The 24,152-nt window shown below is 38.5% G+C and overlaps 1 protein-coding gene across 8 annotated transcripts in view; it reads right to left on the bottom strand.

The window, feature by feature from the left end:
• Positions 1-7,975: 7,975 nt before the first annotated feature.
• The window catches only part of UTRN (utrophin), a 562,884-nt gene continuing 546,707 nt past the window's right edge, over positions 7,976-24,152 (bottom strand). For all 8 annotated transcript variants that reach the window (XM_019029674.4, XM_063707928.1, XM_063707930.1 and 5 more), the window contains 4 exons: positions 21,740-21,851; positions 20,192-20,284; positions 14,171-14,193; positions 7,976-10,017 (listed from right to left, as the gene is read on the bottom strand). In XM_019029674.4, coding sequence (XP_018885219.3) covers positions 10,009-10,017; positions 14,171-14,193; positions 20,192-20,284; positions 21,740-21,851 — 237 coding nt within the window. In that variant the 3' untranslated portion in view covers positions 7,976-10,008. The remainder of the gene's footprint in view (positions 10,018-14,170; positions 14,194-20,191; positions 20,285-21,739; positions 21,852-24,152) is intronic.

Genomic DNA, 24,152 nt, shown 5'->3' with positions numbered 1-24,152 from the left:
TAACAATTAGCAGGACAGTAAAAATCCAAGGGGTTTATTCTTGGAGCCATGTCTTTCAGTCAAGCATAAACCATCCTAGAAATGGAAGATGAAGTCCTCTGTGAAGACCTCAAGTTAACCTCTATAAACAGACTTTGGGAGGAAATAGCTTCCACCAAGACTTCTGAATTCACCTTGGATTTATGAAACAAAGCCACAGACTATCATGCTTTAAAATGAATTATTTTGTTATTTTCCTAGCTATCTTGTTTCTTCTTTTGCTTGTTTCAGTTTGCCTTTAACTATGTTATCTATAAGGCACCTCTTTCTAATATTTTTTTTTGCATTCTTAGTCACTCCTACGTCTAAATTCAATATCTATGTAGAATTTCCTTGAGAACTGGCATATAACCAAAGGTACGGTTTCGTTTGTGCACCATCCCTTTGAGAAATATTCTGCTTCTCTTCCTATCATTTCTTTGTAATGAGTTAGTTGACTTCTTAGGTACTTGGATTCAACAATAAGATAACTTTTTAAATGCAAATCCCACAAAAGGACTGATCACTGGAAATCTAAAACCCTTATCACATTTGTATTAGTCAGGGTTCTCTAGAGTGACAGAACTAATAGGATAGATGTATATATGAAAGGGAGTTTGTTAGGAGAATTGACTCACATGATCACAAAGTGAAGTCCCACATTAGGCCATCTGCAAGCTGGGGAGCCGGGGAGCCAGTCCAAGTCCCAAAACCTCAAAGGTAGGGAATTCGATAATGCAGCCTTCGGTCTGTGGTCAAGGGCCCAAGAGCCCTGGCAGATCACTGGTGTAAGTTCAAGAATCCAAAAGGTGAAGAACCTGGAGTCTGTTGCTCAAGGGCAGAAAGCATCCAGCACAGGAGAAAGATGGAGGCCAGAAGACTTAGCCAGTCTACTCTTTCCATTCCTGCTTTTATGCTGGCAGCTGATTAAATGGTGCCCACCTAGGATGAGGGTGGGTCTGCCTCTACCAGTCCACTGACTCAAATGTTAATCTTCTTTGGCCACACCCTCACAGACACATCCAGGAACAATACTTTGCATAATTCAATCCAATCAAGTTGACACTCACTTTAACAGTAGACATCTGGCGAGGCTGCACGTGGCCCTTTCTTTGCAGGTCAGCCACTCACATGATAAGAGCTTGTGTCTGATTTTCCACAATTTCAGCTCTTTCCCTACAGGAGATAAGACTCTAACTCAGGGCAATCTTAGCAGATTTGAGGCTCAGTATGTGCTTCTGGAACAGGGAGTTAGAATCCCTGAGTTCATTGTTTTCCTTCATCATTTTGCCTAGCGAACTTAAGAGCAACCAACCAACTTCATTATATTCCTTGGTTCTCCACATATAGTCAAAAGTGTTATGTATAGAGTCACTAAACTCCTTGCCTCTCACAAGCAGTGAATTAGGAGTATCGAATGCATTTATTTTGCATAACCCTCGAAACAGTTCTTGCCAAGAACTATGAGTGTTCTCCATACTATTAGAAGTCGAGTCCTTAGCATTTTGGGGTCTAATAATATTAAGCAGCCACCTCCAGAAACCCCAAAACCAACTAAATAAATTCATCCTTAGAATTCTGTTCCTCTACAACTACTCCTGGTACCAATTTACTGTATTAGCCTGTTCTCATGCTGCTGATAAAGACATACCCAAAACTGGGTAATTTATAAAGAAAGAGGTTTAATGGACTCACAGTTCCACATGGCTGGGCGAGGTCTCACAATCATGGAAGAAGGTAAAGGAGAGGCAAAGTCACAACATGGTCGTAGGCAAGAGAGCTTGTGCAGGGGAACTTCCATTTGCAAAAACCATCAGATCTCATGAGACTTATTCACTATAATGAGAACAGTGTGGGGGAAACCATCTTCATGAGTCAATTATCTCCACCTGGCCCTGCCCTTGACATGTGGGGATTATTACAATTCAAGGTGAGATTTGGGTGGGGACATAGAGTCAAAACATATCAACATCATACCTAGAAAGGTTGGTTCCTACCCCTGCCAAGACTATATTCAGGGAACTTTCATGAAAGCTAGTCTTTGTCACTGAACTTTCACAGAAATAGAACTTGGAAACAGAGGGTATATATTTGACGGCTGTCTTAAACTTTTGCAGCTCTTAAAAGGCACAGTTTCCCTTTTCTTTATCTCCATCTAATGATATCAATACTACAAATTTCATTGCCTGGTGTCATGCCACTTTTGATGAATTGTATGAAAATTGTTCAAAATTGCTTGGCAAGGGTTCAACATTGTTTCATAGGGATATTTTGGCTAAAAAAGAAAGAAAGAAAGAAAGATTATTGGATGGTTCCCCAGTGACAAGTATTGGATTTTTGGCTACTCCCTGGATTAGGGGCTCCTTGTGTTGTTAAACTGATGCCCACTTTCTGGATAATCTCTGACATCAATCAGAATATATTTTGGCCAATCGGTTTCTTTCTTGGACAAATAGATTGTTTGATAACATTTCAAGAAGGATAAAAATTTTGACTTGATTTGGAGCCATAACTATTCAAGGAGCATTCTGGATTACTTTCTTCTCTTTTCAAGAGAGAAGTCCAAAAAATTAAGAGAATCATACATACTATATTTCATATACTAGCAGGAGAGTTAGACAATATCACCAAGGCTATAGAAGTCCTGGCCTGCGAGGTTCATGAAATTGAGCAAGTGGTGGTTGAGAATAGAGCTGCTTTAATCAGCAGCTCATTTTTATAGCAGCTCTTTTTCTAGGTTGCAGAACTTGGATTTGTGATCCCCAGGATTTTGCATACTCTGTGCAGCCATTGTCCCATGTAGCGGTCCAACAAATGATCATCCAACAAAAGGAACAGGAAAACCTGACACCTACAGTGGTTGAAAAGACCATCCTCGGAATATAATACATAATCATGACACTCCAAATTGCGGTGAAGGTGTGGCTTGATCCTGCCTCCAGATATTAATGATTTATCCTTTAACTCTGGCTGAAGAAGCTGAGAACCAAAAGCATCTTACACCCATGCAGCTTTCTCTACATTGACATGACTTTATGCGTTCATTATCTTCACTAACATAGCTTTGATATTCCTCTGTCTTCAAGATCATGACTATATTGTAACTTGATTATCTGTTCCAAAAATTTTCTAAAACTTCACTTGTATGAACATCAAACTGTTAAATTATTCAATAGCATCAAACAGCTGTTTTCCCCAAGATTCTTCAAAATCTTTGCCTCAAAACCTTTGCCTTGCTATGTCTCCCAATCTTCAACTATTACAGCATTCTCCTTATGCAATCCCATTCAAGATGTTTCCCCTCTGAGATGCCACAAAAACTATCAAGGACTGTTCTCTTATGGCTTTTAAAAATAGCACAGCTTTGTACCATCAATAGCTTGTTTTGGTGGTGTTTGTCTGAAACCAGCAGACATATATAACACAGATTCCTGAGCATGGTCTGTGGAGCTTCATATTCAGTATTTTTGGGGAGAGTCTACCCAGACTCCAGATGATTCTGAGGAGGGTGCTATGAGGACCACAATTTACTGCTCTAATATAAAGTTGTGTTTAAACTTGCAAAACCAGTTAAAGTTAAAATGACTAAACAATTCGTCTCTGAAGCTAGGACAAATACAGTGACATATACTCTGGTGTCCTCATATGTATGGGTTTGGTCCTAAGCTGTTCTGATTCAGGAACTCCACTTAATTTATCTACGGGTGGTGATAAAACTGAAGAGAACTGATACTTGATGATTAATCTCAAGAGAATTAGTTTATATTCACAGGGCACATTTCCAATAATTGCTATATAGAATTCCTTTTGTTATCAATATTATGAGAACTAAATTTAAGAATTAGTACATGCTTTCTGAAAACACTACAGGAATAGAGTTATAAAATATTTCAAATAGGCTGTGACGATCTACAGCATTGTTCTTCTTAAAAAAAGAAAAAAAGATCTGAAGAGAAACATGAGTAAGCTTTTACCCATATGCAAAAGAGCCAGACCTTCAAAATAAAGGAGAGGTTGGAAGAGAGAAAATAAATGGTCCTTACAGTTCTATTTATTACATGGCAGTCACATTCCAACTGGATAATATTTTATATTTTTTTTAGAGATAGGATCTTGTTCTGTCACCCAGGCTAGAGTGCAGTGGTGTGATCACAGTTCACTGTAACCTCAAACTACTGGGCTCAAGTAATCCTCCCACCTCAGCCTCCTGAGTAGCCAGGACTATAGGCATGTACCACCATACCTGCCTAATTAAAACAAATCTTTCTTTCTTTTTTTTTTTTGTAGAGACAGGGGCTTCACTATGTTGCACAGGTTTGGTCTGGAACTCCCAGCCTCAAGTGGTCCTCCTGCCTCAGCCTCTCAAAGTGCTGAGATTACAGGCATGAGCCACCATGCTTGGCCTTGGATGTTTTAGTCAGTTATAGGAGAAGCCGGGAAATTCCTATTCTTAACTAGGCAAAGAAACAAACAAAACATCTAAAAATCAATATTTTAATATTTTTGAAAAATGCCCCTAGAAAAAATAATATCAAGGACTAAGCATAATTACATCCCATGGCAACCTGGAAACTCTTATTTATTATGATGTTGACTTTATGTGTCATCTTGACTGGGGTAAGGGATGCCCAGATAGCTGGTAAAATGTTATTTCTGGGTATGTCTGTGAGGATGTTTGTGTAAGAGATTAGCATTTGAATTGGTACACTGAGTAAAGAAGATTGCCCTAACCAATGTGAAAGCATCATCCAGTCCACTGAGGGCTGGAATAGAACAAAAACGTGGGGGGAAGGGCAGATTTGGTCTTCCTGTGCAAGCCTGGAAGCCCATCTTCTGCCTTCAGACATCAGCACTCTGGGTTCTCAGGCCTTTGGGCTGAGATTGGGACTTACACCATTGGTTCCCCTAGTTCTCAGGTTTTTGGGTTTGGACTGAACTTCACCACCAGCTTTCCTGGGCTTCCAGCTTGCAGACAACAGATGGTGGGACACCTCAGCCTCCACATTCATGTCAGCCAATATTTCATAATCAATCTCTTTCTACATATCTATATCTATCCTATTGGGTCTGTTTCTCTGGAGAACTCTAATACAATTACAAATTCAAAATTTGTGATTTCTGGTCTGAGGACAGAGCTAAGCTGAAGTCAAATTGTCAGTTCATTTCTCCTAATTACCCACAAAATTCAAAACTTCCAAAATAGAAGTTGTCTCTAAAAGAATATCTGAATTTAAGCATATGTGTCAACTGCAAATACTCTAAAATATGCCACAATTTGAAGGACTCTAAAATGAGAGATTAGACTAAGTTTGTAAGTTTATGCAAAGTGCAAATAAATTGCATGCTTTTAAACATGCCCCTTGGGAGGGGCACTGTATCACATGTGCCCTACTGATTTGGTCAAAGTGAGGAGCCTCCTAACACGTTGTGTGTTCTTCCAGCTAAAATTTTTTAACGCTAAACCTGAACAAAGGTTCATCTGAGCAGTTTATTGTAGCATCTTTATTCCATTTCTCACAGTTTTTTTTCCTTTCCTGTTTTTATTTTTCCTAATTTTAGTATCAGTTATGAGGTCTTCTTCTCTTAAGACTTTAGGAACAGGCATGATAAATTTTCCTACTTGTTTTTTCTTTTGAAATTGCTTTGTTAGTTTGGAGTGAAAGGGCTGATCTTTTCGACCTTTGTTTTAAAAGAAGCCCCTGTAAAGAGGCTACTGCCTTTTCCTTCCACTGGAGCAGTGGACATGAAGCCTAAGGAAATGGATACTTTATATTCTGGCTCCAAGTTCTCCGCTTTGCCTATCTCAAGGTTTACATAATGAAACCTAATGGCCACCAGTTCATTATGCTCTCTATAGCTATACCTATCCTTTATCCTTGACTTTTGCAGTTTCTCTCAGTACAGACATGAAATGTATTCCCCATACCAAGACTTGTAATTTGCTTTGACCAACAGAATTTGGCTGAAGTAAAGATGTGCCACGTTTCAGCAAAGGCCTCCTTCTGCATGCCCACACTTCCGTCATTGCATGAGAACATCCCTAGGTTAGCCTGCTAGTGGATCAAGGAACTCATCCAAGTGTCCCCAGTCATCCTAGGTTAACCATGCCACATTGGTCAACAGCCAGTCAGCTCCCAGACCTGGGTGCAACCCAGCCAAGATCAGCAGAGCCCTCAAGTGATCCAAAGCTGGCCACAAATGTGTGAGCAAGTCTAACTGAGATCAGAAGAGTCTGCCCAGAGTAGCTGAACCCCATATACCATGAGCTAAATAAATTCTTATTAAGATTTTATGGCTCCCATGCCAGCATGACTGTGGCAATAGATAACTGATACCATAGGCAGTGGATGCCTATGTGGATAATTGTGATTATCTCCTGCTGTCTGTAGCAGCCTCATTCTGGTTACTTAATTAACCTCACAAAAACACAAGCTGACATTGTATGTCAGTGAAGCTTTTGGATCCTACTCATAGGTTTAAGTAGTAGCGTTGTGGTGGTTTACTGTAGTATCATTAAATTCTCCACTAATGAATTTAGCAAGGCCTTTGAAAAAGCTGGCATACTGAAACAGTGAATGTGGGTGGGAGAAAAGATACCCAGGAGCAAACTACAAAGATTATCTGTCTGTCTATCTCTATCTATCTATCAATCTATCTATCTATCTATCTATCTATCTATCTATCTATCTATCTATCTATATCTATCTATCTATCTATCTATCATCTATCTATCTATATCTATCTATCTATCGATCTGTCATCTATCTCTATCTATCTATCATCTATCTCTATGCCTTCACAGTATATATAGTATACTATGCCTTGATTGTAACATATATATTATATAGATATGTGATATATAACAACTTGAAGGCACAGTATACGTCTTTATTCTATTTTGTGTTGCTATAACAGAATACCACAGATTGGGTAATTTACAAAGAAAAGAAATTTATTTCTCAGCTTTCTGGAGGTTGGGAAGTCCAATATCAAGGTGCCAGCATCTGGTAAGGCCTGTCTTGCTGTGTCATCCTATGGTGGAAGGTGACAGGGCAGAGAACACGCAAGAGAAAGCGAGAGAACCCAACGTGCTTTGGTAATAAACCCACTTGAGATAGCAAACACACTTCTGTGATGACATTAATCCATTCATGACCTCTGACCTCATGATCCAATCACTTCTTAAAGGTCCAACCCAACACTATGGAATCGGGGATTAAATTTTCAACACATGAACTGTGGGTGACACATTCAAACCACAGCAGTATGAAAGCAAAACTTGCTCATTTGTTCTCACTTCTATTTTCAGCTACCTAGTCAACAAGTTGCTGGAAATCAAGTGTTTTTTCAGGAATGCTTAATGTCAGCATTACTTAGTGGTACACAGGATGTTTAAAATGTTTGTTCATCAGAATGTATCAGTTTTCTTTATTTTAACAAATTATATTTAAGATGATTTTTCTAGTTCATAGACAGCTTTTAATTTTAGAATCAAGCAACATGATTCTCAACATTGTTTCCCACTGAATGGCTTCAGAAATTGATTAAACCTACTAGAGTGGTTAAAATCCAGTGTACGGATAAAAAGCATACAGTATTTGAGAGCATGAAACTAAAAGTACATTTGAAAGGAACTTAATGTCAACAGCATCTAGTTATTAAAACACTCAACAGGTTTTATGTACACATTTTTACATCCAATATTACTTTTCTCTATCAATAAACCTTCTATCTGGAAAATAAATTGAGAATCATATAATTATATGTATGTGTAAGAGATGGGAAGAGAGAGAGAGAATGAGAGCAACAGAAGACTGTATTAGTGTGTATGAGAGAAACTGCAGGAAAAAATGTAGATGTATCAGGACACAGGCTATAGCTATATCTTATTTTCATAAATGTGCATTCAAAACTCAGATTCTATCAGTGAATCCAGCTGAAGAATATCAAAGTCATCTTGTGTTAAAATTACTTTTATTCAGGATGAAAAATACAATATGTAACCAGATCAGATGATAGTCTGTGATTAGTTCTTTACCACATATTTCAAAAGAACTACATACTTACTTCCCATTGTTGTTACTGCAATATATTTCTTTTTATTTATTATTACTTAGAAGGTTACAATGTAGTGTTTTACATAGCTTTTCTTTAATAGCAGATAGAGGACATTTTGCATACAAATACAGGCAGAAAAAAAATTAACACATGACTTTTTAAAGTAAGAACAAGGAAGACACCAAATCTACAACTTGGAGTTGAGAGCTCAGGGAATTGTTTTTTCTTTAAATAGGTGCTTTCTTGGGTATGACATGGCCTGATAAAAGCTGTAGACTTTGCAGACTGCAGCAGCATAAAGCAGTTTCCAATGCAATGGATGAAGATGGATCTGAGGTAGAAAGGTGGTCATGGCTTTCCTTTTTATATAAAACAATTTTCTTCTTTTCAAAATATCTCTGCTGCAAATAGACACCCTTGCCCCCCAACCCACCCAACCTATTCTAAAATAATAGCAATTTCTAACTTTAAGCCTCCTTCTGGCCAGATCCCAGCTAAAGAGAACCCAAAGTTAAAATGTCTTTATGTTTTTATGTCTTTATGTTTGAATCAAAACATATTAGTTTCACCTTTTTTTGGTTCCTCTACATTTGCTAATTAAGTAACATGTTTAAACTGAATCAATTAAATGTTAAATCAGAAGCTAAACCAAAATACATAATTGAATGCACTCAAAGATGTAGGTGGAGGTACCATCACCTAAGCATTAATTTCATTCTTCTGTAGAAGCAGTGACATAGACTTTTGAAAAACATTCTTTCCAAATATATTGATCAAGTGAAGGGTATAAAAACATCTGATCTTTCACCCGAAAGGTAAAATAAGCCGTGCACTAAATGTGTGTCTGCTTTCAGCAAGAAAACAACTAGGAGTTTCAAGAACTATTAAGGACTTGAAAATACAAAACAACAATAAAATTCTCTTTGAAGGGAACCAAAGACAATGATGTGCTCCGGTATCACAATAGGTAAAGGTCTGCTGTGCATGTAATGATGAAAATCAAGACATGGGAACTAGGAAAGGTTGTACTGTTTTGTTTCTGTGTCAAAATGAAAATATGCTCAAGTGGGCAACCTTTGGTAATCTGATCTTTGAGATTATTATAATGTAGTCTTCTTTATCAAATAGATTAAGACACAAAATAAATAATTAATTCCTACTTATATAAAAAGGGAATAAAATGCAGGAAAAATATCCCAAAAGAAATGCCATTTAGGCTTATAGGATTTTTATTACGGTTATCCAAGTGGTCAGCAAAGAAGTAAGTGGGCAACGTCAAATAAAGTTAAACGGCATACACAGGGCTGTGGCTTAAACCATATATATGTGTATATAAGATATCTGATTGAAATTTATGAATTTATTAATGTGGCCAAATCACGGAAACAAATACATGGATCTATTTGGGATCTAGTTGGTTATATGGCTGATAAACATATGGCTGATAAATTATAAATAACCAAAACATTGTGGTAAAAGAGTCAAAGAAATAATGAAGTTATTGTGCAAGGTTAATATGAACAGCAGAAGGAATGTGAAAATGTAAAGTGGTCTTCTTACGTAAGCTTTGTCATAGTTTAGTTATTAAAAAGACGGTATCGTATTAGAAAGCCCCCACCCACTTTCCCAATGCTGTATACATTATACAAATCCGTGACAAATGTATTACCATTTCCAAATACCTCTCTGTTCATTAATTTACACTTGCATAGAAAGGGAAGAAGAAAACAATAATATATGGTTATTATAAAAACAAAATATCCATTTCTCTTTGGATAGTCAGTATTTTACTCTTTCAGTAGAACACACAGTCAGCACTCAACATCGTGGGCCAAGGAGCCGTGGAGCTTCTGATTTAATGGAACTTGGAATTGGCATTTGCTGAAAAGGGCAACACTACGTCAGGAAACATTGGTTGGCCGGATGAATACTTCACATTGCCTATGGGAAGGGAAAATAGCACTGTCAGAAATTTGCACAAAACATTACAGGAAGCAGAGATCTGTCAATTCTTCAAGAAAATAAAAGTGCTTCTTTCAGGAGTCTTAACTCTATTGTGACTTTTGCTTCCTGCATTGAGGTCCCTCCCTCTCACGCTGAAGTTACCTAGTCTGCTTTCTATCACTGCAGCTGATTTAGAGGGAAGTCTGAAAGTCTTTTCTCTTGGCCAGGCTGGAAGCTAAGTTAAAATGGAGAGGACTTCATTTCTTTCTGCTCAAGGTACCAACGGTGAGTGAATGAGGCTGGTGAAAATATCGCATGTCTTCCTGGGGGACTGTGGGAGGTCATCTGTAGAGGGGGTACCCTAACAATGCCAACCATCTTGATCCCAAGCTGGAGTCCAGAGAAGAGGAAGAGAAGGCATGAATCATAACCCAAGGGTGTGCAGTGGTGCCAGTTAAAGTTAAATGTCCCAGGTCAGAGACAATATAAATCCAGGCCACACTCATGGAAGTGGTATCAACCTTTTGAAGGGAAGGTCAAACATTTGGTCTTCTAAAAGGATTTTGAAATTAGAAAAAAATAAAAAAAATGCTAAAATGAAATCATCCAAACTGGTCCATGCCTCATAAATCATAAAAGGCCTTTCTGGACCCTCAGGAAAGATATTCCATCTGTCTTTACACCTTATTTTATGGGGGACTTTATCCTGCTCCCTGGAAGCATGTTCCTAATGAAGCCACAGGAAAAACTGCCCACGGAGCCCCTCCTTTTCCCAGGTATGCTGAAAGCAGCAAACTCATTTGACTCTGGCCTAGAGCCCATTCTCCATGACTATTCAAATTTGGATTCTTCAGACACTTGCTTCTCCATTTTGAACATTTGATTGCCATGTTAGAGGGAGCAAAAATTCAGCAAACACTGATGGGTTCCAGGCATTGTACTGAGGGGAGGCCCTCCTGTGAAGCAGGTGTGGAAGATATCTCAGCCAGGCAGCCTCATTCAATTCTAATATGAGGTAAGTGCTGGCCACAGTAAATTCAAAGTGGTTTGAGGACAGAGAAGGGGAGAGATTAACCCTATATGAGAAAGGAACATTTTGTTACTTATTAATATTGATAACTGAAACTCTGGCGCTGATTCATGTTAAATATAAAGCCAAGAGGATTTTTGAATTGTGTCTATATACTCCATTATCCTTGAGAATTAGATGTGTCTATTAATTGGACACACAATACTGCTCATTTTAGGTGTCAGAATTCTAAAAATTTAAGATCATGCTATGTAAATATTAGCCCAAACCTCCAGGTGAAAATATATACTTTTCATGAATTTCCATTCGACCCCAGACATGAAAAATGAAGAAAAGAGAAGAGCAGGAAAAAACACATGGAGAGGGAAGGAAGAAAATGGGAAAGGGGCCTCTTGTATTGAGTTACATGTTTGCTCCATCCACTAAGTTGCTGTACAACCGGGAACCATTTAGCTCTTTGTAAACTCAATTTCTAAAATCTAGAAACAGAGTAGGAGGAGAAGGCCTCCTCAGATCATTTTCTGCTTTAAATTCTGAGCACTTGTATTATATCTGAGGATTTTAAAAGATTCTCTCTTCCCTCCTTGCCTTTGTCACTCACAGCCTCATTCCACCTGGGGACCATCAGTACTAACCTCGTTGTACCCTTTATTCTTAATTTTAATGGGCCACCCTAAAAAGCTCTAGACTCCTGGTTGCCCTTCCATCACCTGTATTCTAGTCATATAGAGATCTGCATACCCCTTTTTGTGTCCCTATGCCTCACTCTTCCTAGCTCTTGAAACCTGTCCTATAGGTCATGTGGCCTGTGATCCGCAAAACCCATGTCCCAAACCCTTCTCTGAATGCTGCCTGCATCTACTTGCTCTAATCAATATCTGCATCTACCTGAAGACACAGCTTCCCTCATAACCCTCTCACACAGCACTTCCCCTCCCCACTCTCCCCCATTCCTCATACACTGCATGAGTCTTCCTTGGTCCTCATTGGGGCCTTTGGGGTATCTTCTTTCTCTTCTCCCTAAAAACACCCAGCTTTGAATCTCATATCATCAGACTATACGAATCCATTATGCAGTCATCTACTGACTCCGTAGGTCATGTTCCTTCACTTCTTGAAGTAAAATATGGCTCAAAGTCCCCTACTCTAAAGCTATTTTTAAATGTTAGTGATTTCAACACCCATGGAGATGATTCTTCCAGCACTCTGGCTTCTTGGTTCTTTAGGCTCTTTTCCTCCAATGGTCCTGTCCTCCAACCTTCTTAGCCATTCACACAAAAGTCCAAATATGGACCATTACCAATACTTGCAACCCCTCTAATTTCAATATCATTCAACCCAGCTTCTGACAACCACCTTTACCTCCACAGCTTACTTCCCCTACAACTGCAAATTTATCCATCCTTTGATAATAGGATCCATTGATCCTCCCATCTTTATTTCTGTCTCCCACACTGGACATTTCCTCATTCCTTTCGCTACTGAGCTTAAGCATCTGGTTCAACCATTATAATCACTTCTTTGCCTCTTCGCTTGAATCACTGTACTCACTTTGTCAAACCCCAACTTCAACTTTTTAAATGCCAGTACTCAGCCCACTCTGGTGCCTGTGCTCATGAACGTGAATATGCCTAGAGGGCAACTTACAACCCTGCAGAATGGCCTCATGTTAAATTCATGAGTGGCACCTTTAATGCTGCTTGTAGTCACACTCTATTTCCCAGGCCATCTGCTCTTCTATTCTCCAAGAAGCTATCACACATCCTCCAGTCTCTCCTCGCACTTCTGACACCTCCTCCCCAACCTCACTCCCTGCTCAAGTCCCGGCTTCCAATTCACTTAGACAACAGAAGCAAGCAGGAGAGAACACCCACAGCTCACCACACCCCTAGCCTACTTCACATACCCTTGTCTTTTAGTTAAGATCCCAGCCTCTCTTGCCAATAAGACAATCATTCAGAAGGCTCATTGTTTCAAAAAGATTAGTAAACAAGTTCATGAAAGAAAATGTTCTGCAAAGCTGCTGTGGCTTTGTGGCACATTATTACTAAAAGTATGTGATAAGAAAATGTGAATGGAAAACAAAATCTCAGGATCCCTAACTCACTATGCTAAAGGGAAAAATTAAAAGTGGGAACTGAGTCACACAAAAACTACCTTCCTAAGCAGCTAGTTGCAAAGATAGAAGGCCAGTGACCTCCCTCACAAATTGCTCACAAGGAAATTTCTAAGGGCCCCCAAATCTTTACCCTAAAACAGAGTTTTGTTGAATTTCACCCTGACAATGTGAATTAACAGCTTATCTTTACAGGACAAAGGCAGGACTAGAAGTCATCTCTCCTCCCACCCTGAGAAAAATGTGTATTTGACTGCTTCTTCTACTCTAGGCATACCTTATCTTAATTATATAAAATGCAGATTTACTGAGCGTAAGACAAATGCATAATTGACTGTTCCTCCACCCCCTCCTGCCTGCTCTTTCATTTTTGTGAAGCCCTCAAAATCCTTTTTGGGAAAAAACAAAAACAAAAACAAAAAAAAACAAAAAAACAAAACAAAACACAGGCTACAAATCCTAATGAAACTTATCTTTCTTTTTCCCAGGTGTGTCCTCAACCTTGGCAAAGTAACCCTGTCTCATACACTTTTTGGTTTATAGAAAATACTAAAAGGCATAAGGCTACAGCTGCCAACAGTTCTCAGCAAATTTTTAAGTAAAAAATTGAAATATTTTCCCCTGCAAAGTAACAAAACCACCTCTGTGGTACCAGTCATTTTTTTTTAGGTCAATGTTCTGTGATAGCCACCTTAAGTAGACATTTGAGAGAGCAGTGGTGGTCAAATCTATCTAGAGTGACTTTATGTAGCATATAAGATGCCATTAAAAAGCTGTTAGAACACAAAGGATCAAACACATGGTATTTTTGGTATCTGTGGCTTGGGAGCCACCCCCCACTCCCAGACTGACAAACTGTTGTACAGAATCAACTAACGTTTAAATGTCAAGTAAGTTTACTTATTTACATGGAGAATAAAGTAGGAATAAAATCAGTGGTGGATAATCTGCTTACTCTAGGTTGGGATCAGTAACATAGAGCCAACCAACCCATTAACTCTTACCTGTGGCCTGCTGGGAACATTTGCTGAAAGAGAAAACAAAAGAAATCACTTAATGGCAGTCCTGTTACTTTGTTGGTTCCAACTTTCAGGCACGCAAATGCATGGAAAGTATCACTCTACATAGGGTAATAATAGCCCAGTTGTTAAATGGACGCTAATAGGAAAAACAAGAAACGTATTTTTTTTTTTTCCTGGCTTAATGCTTCAATGAGGGCTAGTTTTCCTGGTTAGTTTCTCATATTCCATGTGATTTAAGATTTAGTGCATACACTAAAGCATTCACTGAGCACTTAGTCTTGCAAAAAATCTCATTTCCTATTTAAATCATACTGTGTATTTGGTTTATGTATCAGAACAGAGCATGTTCTGCTTACTTTGCTGAGTACTAATTCTGACCAAGGGACCACTGAAGGCATAAGTCTTTGGTTTCTGCCTCCCTTGACCCACCCTTGACACACCCTGGACCCTAACGCCCAGGAAAATGGTGGCCAAGTACTTGCATCAAGAAAGTGCTGGCCTAATCCTCAGTGTCCTTCTGGACACTTGGGATAATAATAGTCCCTTGGATGGGCCCAGTTAGGAACAACGGAGAAGTTAGAATATGGCATCTAATTCTCCTTTCCACACAGATAGCTCAATTCCTTTTTGGTTCCAGAGCCCATGACAGTGAAGACGATCTGGCGGGCTTTGCAAGGGCAGCCACTGCCATCTCTTCTCTAAGGAATCTGCTTTTCATCCCCTCTTTTGCTACATGATCATCTCATTCTCAATGCTGGGGGAAAAAGAGGAGATCTGTCCCCCAATAATGGCAACAATCTGTTCTTGGTCAAATAAAAGTTGTCCCTAATCATCTAGCATGCTGCACTCCTTCCATCCCTCATTGTTCTATGCTGAGTGGGAGAAAGGACATCAGTGACCATGTGCTGTGTGCTGGGAGCTATGTGAGAAAAAAAGAGCAGGCATGAAGAGTACCCTTCCTATAACATCTGGAGGGAAAGTGTGAGGCCCAGTATTTGGGGGAGAAATCAGGCTAAAAGAAGCCTAGTTCTAACAGATCTGTAAGTTACATCCAGGAGAAAAGAGTGGACCTCCACAGTGTCCAAGGGATAGCTGAGTTGAATTATTATTAAGTACACCATAAGTTTACACACTCTTTTTAAAACAGACAGAGTTATGCTTCTCTTGCAAGTAACAAATATAACAAATAGCCAAACTCTAGACAGAAGTCTAATCCATTTTGCTCTAAACCAATACTTTTAACCTTACAGCCTTTTATCAAATAAAAGGCTATGGGTATTTGCCTGAACAAATCACACAAAAATATTTTAAAAAGGAAATCATTGCATTGCAGTGGGTTTTGGGTTTTTGATGAATGCCATTCAAGCTTAATAAACATAGGCAATTCATAGTAAAAATATGCCTGTGGGTCAAAAATAATTTTGAAAGCATTTCTTGGTCTATCAGCAAAAATTAGTTGGCTTACTGCCAGTATTTCATACATTTGAAGGACATAAGTAAAAAACGGACAAAAAAAAATTTATACCAAAAAATAAAAATAGTTACTGCAGTCAGTGGGAATTTTAGTAAGTACACTTGTTAATTGGCAGTACATTTAAACCCCTTTCCTTAACTCCTTGCCAGGAAGTGAAGGAAATGTCTGCTTCTCTGCTCTAAGACTCAACATAAATAATTTTAAAAAGACTTTAAAAGGCCATAATTCAAGGATGCTATCAGGACCAACTGGGATATTAATTCAGACAAAGGAGTTCTAAAGTGTTATGTGCAACAATGTGTAGACACAGTTAAAAAACGGTCATGTTAAAATAGGCAATTCACACAATTAGGATTTATGAATACAGAGTTTCATTTTAATTCCAAGATTGCCAAGAGTGGAAATTCATTTGGGGCCATGCTAATTTTTAATCCACAAAGGATCAAAAGTCAAGATTAACATGAAGATCAATACATTGCATGCTGGCGACAAGCATTTTTAAAGTTCTCATTAGTTACAGGGGCTCAAGGGATTGGCTTGGCATTGGGAGGGTGCCAATCCGATTTGTTTAGATAAATTCTCCAAAGGTGGTTGGTAAGCTTTGGGAATCACAAAGGCTTATTAGAATATTTGCTGGCTGAGCAACTTTAAAGGGACAAAACAACAAATGAATCCTACAAAACTTCTGAGTACTATCTAGGAATGCTACAAGGAAACCTTCCCAGCTAGAAAATGTAATCATTCACTCAAGTCAGAAACATGTATTGGGGCCAGGTGTGGTGGCTCACGCTTGTAATCCCAGTGGTTTGGGAGGCCAGGGTGGGTGGTTCACTTGAGGCCAGGAGTTTGAGACCAGCCTGGCCAACATGGTGAAACCCCATCTCTACTAAAAATACAAAAATTAGTTGGGCGTGGTGGCATGTGCCTGTAGTCCCAGCTACTTGGGAGGCTGAGGCATGAGAATTGCTTGAGCCTGGGAGGTGGAGGTTATACAGACCCGAGATTGTGCCACTGAACTCCAGCCTGGGCAACAGAGTGAGTCTCTGTCTCAAAAAAAAAAAAAAAAAAGAGAGAAAGACACATGACGCACTGGGCACCGAGTCTACCTCCCATGCTGATTTCTATTCTGCATCAATTTTTGAAAGGTTTAATAATTACAGGCAAAATATGAAAATATGTATCAATTTTATAAATAAGTCAATTCAGCTTTTATTTTTATGGAAAGCTGTCCCTGTCTTGTATATGTTTATAATACCAGAGAAAAAATATGAATAGCAGAACTTTCAGAAGCCAAAAATTAAAACATGGAGATTTCAAAGGATTCTAAAATACACTTTTCATCATTTCATACATGGATGTGCTTGAATTCTTGAAAAGAAGACATGACTAGTAATGCTCATTCAGAAAACTATGACTATTATAAATATTTGTGAATGTGCATAGTTAACACTATAAAAACATGAAGCCAGCTGCTCCAAACCAATACTTTTAAACCAACAGCTTTTTATCAGATAGAAGGCTATGGGTATTTTACATACAAACATATTTAAAAGGAAATCATTGCATTTCAGTAGGTTTTGAGTTTTTGACGAATGTGATTCAAGCTTAATAAACATTAAGGAATCTCAGGGCTCCACAAACCACTCTCTGAACACTGAGAATGACATTGGTGAAGAGGGGACCAATGCAGGGGAGAGGATGAATCTCTGTGATGTGGGTCCCATTGAAGGTACTGTGTATACTCCTCTCAGAAACCAATATCAATGAACAGCTAACAAGATCCCCAACCAATAGGAATTTTATACTTGCCTTTAAAGTGAGGCCATAAAAAGAGATACATACATTTACCTGTTACAATTCATTTCTGCTCTAAATTATGATTATTTATTTTTAATAATGTTCTGTTTTAAAATGACATGGGTCCAGCTTTTGTAAAATCTAGATGTCAGAGTATACTTTAAGAAAAATTTAAGAGTAAATTCTTTAGGAAATGGAACTTGGAAAAAATCCCACATTTTTAGAATAACATTTTTAATATGGAAATTATATATTTTATATTTATTACAAGGTGTATATTGAAACACATTTCCCATCCTGGCTGTCACTGCCAACTGACTTTTACAATTGAAAATGTCCATGATATTTAAATAAAAACTTCTAAACAGCTTTGATGTACAGAATTTGTTTTTAACTAATTATTAAGGTTATTTAGGTATAAGCTGAACTAAAAAGTAATTTCCTTTAAGAATTTAATTCTGGCCCATAAAGACTATGATGAGATTTTATCTACTCACTAAATAACATACAATTGAAAATCAAAACCTCTAAATAAATTTGACCTTGAATTATAATTAATAAACTAGTTTTAATCAGTTTATCTATTACTGTGGTTACAGAGCCTTGAAAATAAGCAACAATCTGGTAGCATGTGAGCATTCAGTGATCCTCTTAAGCTTCTGTGAGACTCTAAAAGCCAAAAGTGTGTCTATATGTGTGTGCACATGCATGCATGTGCTTTGGGGGGTGGGGAGGTGGGTGTGGAGACTGATGTAGTGTAAATGTGATTCTGCAAACTTTGAGAAGCATTATAGTAGATCTACAAATGAAAACCTGGGAAACACTGGCAAAACACAAATAGATATATTCATGTGCTGGTGGAAACCAATAATATAATCTTCAGGCAAATATTCCTGAAAATTCACAAAGAAATATATGTTTTATTTATTTATTTATTTTGTTGTTGTTGTTGTTTTGAGATAGAGTCTCTGTTGCCCAGGCTGGAGTGCAGTGGCATGATCTCAACTCACTGCAACTTCAGCCTCCCAGGTTCAAGTGATTCTCATGCCTCAACCTCCCAAGTAGGTAGGACTACAACTACAGGCTTGTGCCACCATACCTGGAAAATTTTTTTTGGTATTTTTAGTAGAGATGGGGTTTCGCCATGTTAATCAGGCTGGTCTCAAACTCCTGACCTCAAGTGATCCACCTGCCTCAGCCTGCCAAAGTGCTGGAATTACAGGCATGAGCCACCGCACCTGGGCCAGAAATATATTTTAAATAGCTGTTTTCACATTCTGCTAATGATGGTATTTTAAAAATTACAAAGTTCTATACAGTAAATAATAATTTTTAAATGAAGTCAATATATCTTATTTACCTACACTCCTGATAATTGATAATCTCTTTTTCATCATTTCGGATGGCTTTTGTTTTTTTTTGTTGGAGAGAAAGTCTCACTCTGTCTGCCAGGCTGGAGTGCGGTGGCACGATCTCGGCTCATTGCAACCTCTACTCCCCAGGTTCAAGCGATTCTCCTGCCTCAACCTCCTGAGTTGCTGGGATTACAGGTGCACGCCACCATGCCCGGCTACTTTTTGTATTTTTAGTAGAGACAGAGTTTCACCATGTTGGTCAGACTGGTCTCGAACTCCTGATCTCATGATCCACCCGCCTCGCCCTCCCAAAGTGCTGGGATTATAGGTGTGAGCCACCGTGCCCAGCCTGGGATGGCATTTTCTAAGGAGATGACAGACAAGGGTAAAATAAGAGGCTATGCTTTACATGAATTCTTATTTTAGTGACTGCCCTGGATTTAAAATCAGTTTGAGAGTAAATCTCTCTAAAATTACAAATAATGTCTTCAAATCCTGTCAAAGATTATTTAAAATATAATTATAGTACTAAGTAATTTATATACATTTATATATTTGTATGTGTGTGTATATATGTGTGTATATATATATATATATATATATATATATATACACATATATACAGTTTAGTTGTATGTATATATTCTGCTAGAAACACCAGAAGTGTTTTAGGTGAGAGCTCAGCCAAAATTGCAAGGTGGCAAGGTGCTGAAGACAAAACACTTGGAAAAAATGAATAAGTAAGAATTATTATATAATTTCCCCCGGAATTTGGTTATTTTCTGGCTCTTGGTTGTTCAGATGGAAACTTCACAGGGTCTTAATCTATGATGCCTTAAATTGTTTGGCCTTTATACAATGACTATTTTATTCCATGAGAAAAGAAACCAGCGGGAATAAAAAGGGAAAATCTGAAAACAATCCCTTTCTGCACTGGAGTCTGATGACATTGGAGAACAATGTTTGAAGAAAAGAGAGGGAATTACACTAGAAAGTCTATTTCCGTGCCTTGTTTGGCATGCCACTGAAAGCTCTTCTTTGAACTAAGATGTGTTCCTTATGATAGCTTGCATCGAAGAGGATAATTTCTTCTTAAAACCAGACTTCTTATTTTATTTGCCTTCATTTTATCACCCATCAGGCATACTGAAAAATCTCAAAGAGCAGAATTGCGTTGCAACTGTACCCCCGTTACTTGATAGTATCTAGGTTGAGCTTCATTTTCTTATATAATGTTTGCCTTATTTTCAAATAATATTCAGTCCTGTTTGTAATAAGGTTTTTGTTATCTTAAGGAAGAAGGCGAAGGGCCGCATGCAGAAAAAGAGAAAGGGAAGGAACACGCGCAGCTGTGGTGCTGCGATCTTTCATACTCACGGCAGCAAGATGGAAACGTGCTGTGAATCTGCTCCATGACCTCCGTGAGATCCGTGCTGGTGTCGTGCGGTGGGGCCAGCAGGTCCTCTCCCGCTGTGACAGCAAATAAAGAGAACAACACAGCTTCTCAAATTAATGTCTAGCCTTCCACTAAAACCCAAATTCAGGAGGAAATACTCCAACCAGCCTCTAAATATCAATGTGAAAAGATTTCCCATTGCAAAGGACAATTTTAGGGGAATATACCCAAAACATTTTTGCTTGAGTGTTGGTAATATAATTTTACATAATTAACACGTACTAGCTGTTTGTTTGCGTAGAAAGAATCCACACACCAGGGGACTGAAAAATATGAGACTGAAAAACAAGTAATATGGTCTTATTATTTCAGTGTTTGAACGAGAAATCTATTATTTTTGCACCACAGGTATGTTTTCATACAAAAAAAAATTTCACCAATTTCTTTTTCTGTCCTCCTTTCTTTTTGGAGACTTCGGCTTAGGCCAGCTTATCCTGCCACAAAAGTAAAGGCATCTTATTTAAGATACTTTTCACTAGGATGTGTTTCTTATCCTATAATCCATAGTCAAAATAATTCTCTTATTTAAAAAATATGAAAATAATCTTAATATTTTAATATATATATTTTTTGAGACAGAGCCTCCGTCACCAGGCTGGAGTGCATTGGTGCGATCTCGGCTCACTGCAACCTCCGCCTCCCAGGTTCCAGCAATTCTTCTGCCTCAGCCTCCCGAGTAGCTGGGACTACAGGTGTGCTCCACCACGCCTGGCTAATGTTTGTATTTTTAGTAGAGATGGAGTTTCACCATGGCCTCCCAAAGAGCTGGGATTACAGGCGGGAGCCACTGCACCCAGCTAATATTTTAATTTTTTTCTGGTTAATGTACCAAAACGTATCCCACCAAGAAATTAATTTGGTTACAATATATCGTTCTCAGTAAAATTCTAGAATTTTAATTTAATTGATAACAAAATGTCATTGGTTAACACCTAGTTTACTGAGTCCTTCCTAGCATCAGTGACAGGTCCCCATTGTGACCAAGGACAGGCTGCGTGGGACCGCTGCCTCTGATGGGACAGGCAAGACAATGTCTAAGTGGACTAGGATGAAGAAAAGTGAATAAATGAGTTTCCACACCTTGGCAGATACAACCATAATGTTTGGTGTAATATCATTAGTCCTGAATATGCACCAATATAACATTTTAGAGACAGAAAGTGTACTAAAAAAATCATTCATAAGCAAATAATTTAATTTCTTGCTCATTCTAAAGGGCAGAGGAGGCTTTTTCATCCAAACTTCAATCCACTTCTACAGATTATATAAACAAGTGTATTATAGCTTATTTGAAAATGTTTGCTTTTTGATATTGTTGAAATGGATTTGCACCTATTTAAGACCAAATACAAAAACTCTTTTACTTCCTAAGGCACCAGTGTGTAGGAATGTTACTTAACAGGAAACACAAACTAATGGCAAAGCACAAAGCAGACTCAGCAGAGGAGCTGTGTGCTGGGGACACCGACCTGCCTGGTGGAACTGTGGGCCGGAGGCATCTGGATCAAGCGAGTAGCTCAGTGCAGAATGCTGAGGAGAAGCCCATGGGGAAACACCGTTGATTCGGGAATCAGATTCAGGCTGGAACCACATTCAGAGGTTAAAGCAGAGAAAGGATTCAAATAATCATAAGGAAAAACATTTCCTTTTTAACTTCCCCGCCCTCACCATAGATAATTAAATCATATAGAAGTCTTTGCCTTCAGATGTTTTCCATACATTTTAGCATCAGCTTGGTGGGGGCTTTGGTCCTTCTCTTTCCGCTTGGACACTTTGAAGAACCCACTTGGTTATGCTGCCAGACTCATTTATCAACACCATTTTTATCCCTCAATTTTTCTGTTGTTTTAATGTTAAGTGAATTCATAAGCATAGTTCACTCATATTTTAAACATCAGCACTGGGTTTCTAATATAGTAAATTTATCCAATTTCAAAATCAGCTCATATTCCAAGGCAATATTGAGAGAGTGGTTAGAAGCATGATTATGGATTCAGATTGCCTGGATTCCAATTCCCACTCTGCCACTCATAAGCTGTGTAATTCTGGGAAAACTGTAGAACCTTCCATGCTTTCAGTTCTTTATTTGTAAAATGGGGAGGGTAATAATAGTGCTGTGTTATAGGGTTTTGTGAGGGGAGTGAAGAATGACTATTTCTAAAATGGTTAGAACAGCCTGACACTTAGTAAATACTTCGTAAAGGCACTCACACAAATCTTCAATATGGATACGCTGACAAATATATGGTCAAATTAGAAAGTGTGAGCCATCATATAGGGAATGCAGATGTTACAAGTTTTTCATGCAGATTTTTCCATTAAATCTATATTAGTTGAAGCCTGGTAGTTCTGCTAGTTTTTACTATCAGAGTTGAATTTTCCATCTACTTCTAGCATTCATCATCCTAAATTGTTTAGAAGAGATAAGAGCTCTGCAATCTTGGATACAGAGAGCCATTTGGATATTAGCTATCTCTAAAAGCATTACTATGTGATTCTCAAGGCACACGAGCCATCAGGCAGCACTGCCTAATGGGATGGAGGGAGTAGGGGAAGGCAAGGGTGAACAGAAAAGCCTTTTGCTCTCCTGTGGGCATCAACCAGCCATGGCAAATAAAGGTTTTGAGCATAGCTTCCTTCTGCAGCAATTCCACCTATGCACTAAGTTGTTAACACTAACACTTCATATTCTAAACAAGAGATTGCAAGAGAAAATCCATCCCTTACACAGCACCATTTGGAAACTTCAAGTTCGCGGAATGAAAAATGTAACTTTTTCAATGTATGTGGCTGGCACTAAGTAAGATTCAAACATTCCAAAGGGCTTCAAGAAACCCACATCTTGGGTCACTCTTGGGAAACTCCTACTTTCCAAATATGTGGGATTGAGAGGCCCTGAAGTAAGCCTTCCACTGAACAGCCTCACCCAAATTCTGAAACACTGAGAGACACAGAGAAAAGCGTATGGTCAAATTATGAAGAGTGATCTATGTGTAGGTAAGGCAGAAATGACACTGTTTTGAATTATTCTGATAAGTTAAAAAGACTGAGAGCAACTGTGAAAAGGTAGTTTTCTAAAATTTGAGAGAATCACTGGAGAGAAAGTTGTTCCTGCTTTGAGTCAATAAATCACTTCTGGAGAAAGGCACTCCTATTATATCACATAGGAGCTCCACACAGCACAGGCTAGAGAAAAAGACAAAAGATGACATGCATGTTGATGTCAGGGATTCTTCAAGAGAGAGGAGCTCTTGGCCCCTGTGCTGGGACTCTACGCTCTCTGCACCTGCTGCAAAGGTCTCTCCATCACTACTTCTGAGACATCACTCCTATTCCTAACTACTATGTGCCATCAAGCACTTAATTCCCTACAGTGTGCTGTGTCTTCACATACGAAAGTATCTTGCTGTGATCTCCAACAAGATGGCAGGCACCAGAAAGGCAGAAACTGTATTGATGCTTCTTTTATATCTCAAAGAACAGTGTTTTTCAAAACTGAATGCAAAAACCCACTGATGAGTTATAGAATCAATTTAGTAGGTCCTGACCAGCATTAAGAAAGAAAAACAGAAAGAAGAAAGGGAGGGAGGAAGAAAGGGAAAACAGAAAATAAGAGCTGGCATTTCTCTATAAAGGCAAGTATTATTTAGTATTCTCCATACATGCATGTATTCATCATAATGTAAATTGTATTTCTTATCATCCAGAAAGCTTGCAAGCAACTCCCATAAAACATGGTCCAGTGTTAGGAAATAATAGTAGCAAATTAATAACCATCTTTAACTCAATTTCTTGAGAATAGAAAATAATGATTCTTGGAGTCAGCATTCTTGTCTCACTGGAAGAAAGCTTTAGAATGCCGATTTCAGGTCTCTTGCCGTT

The sequence above is a fragment of the Gorilla gorilla genome, chromosome 5 (genome assembly GCF_029281585.2).
Source record: "Gorilla gorilla gorilla isolate KB3781 chromosome 5, NHGRI_mGorGor1-v2.1_pri, whole genome shotgun sequence".
NCBI classification, from domain to species: domain Eukaryota; kingdom Metazoa; phylum Chordata; class Mammalia; order Primates; family Hominidae; genus Gorilla; species Gorilla gorilla.
Note: the sequence above shows the minus strand (reverse complement) of the source record. Positions and strands in the feature narration are given on the sequence as shown.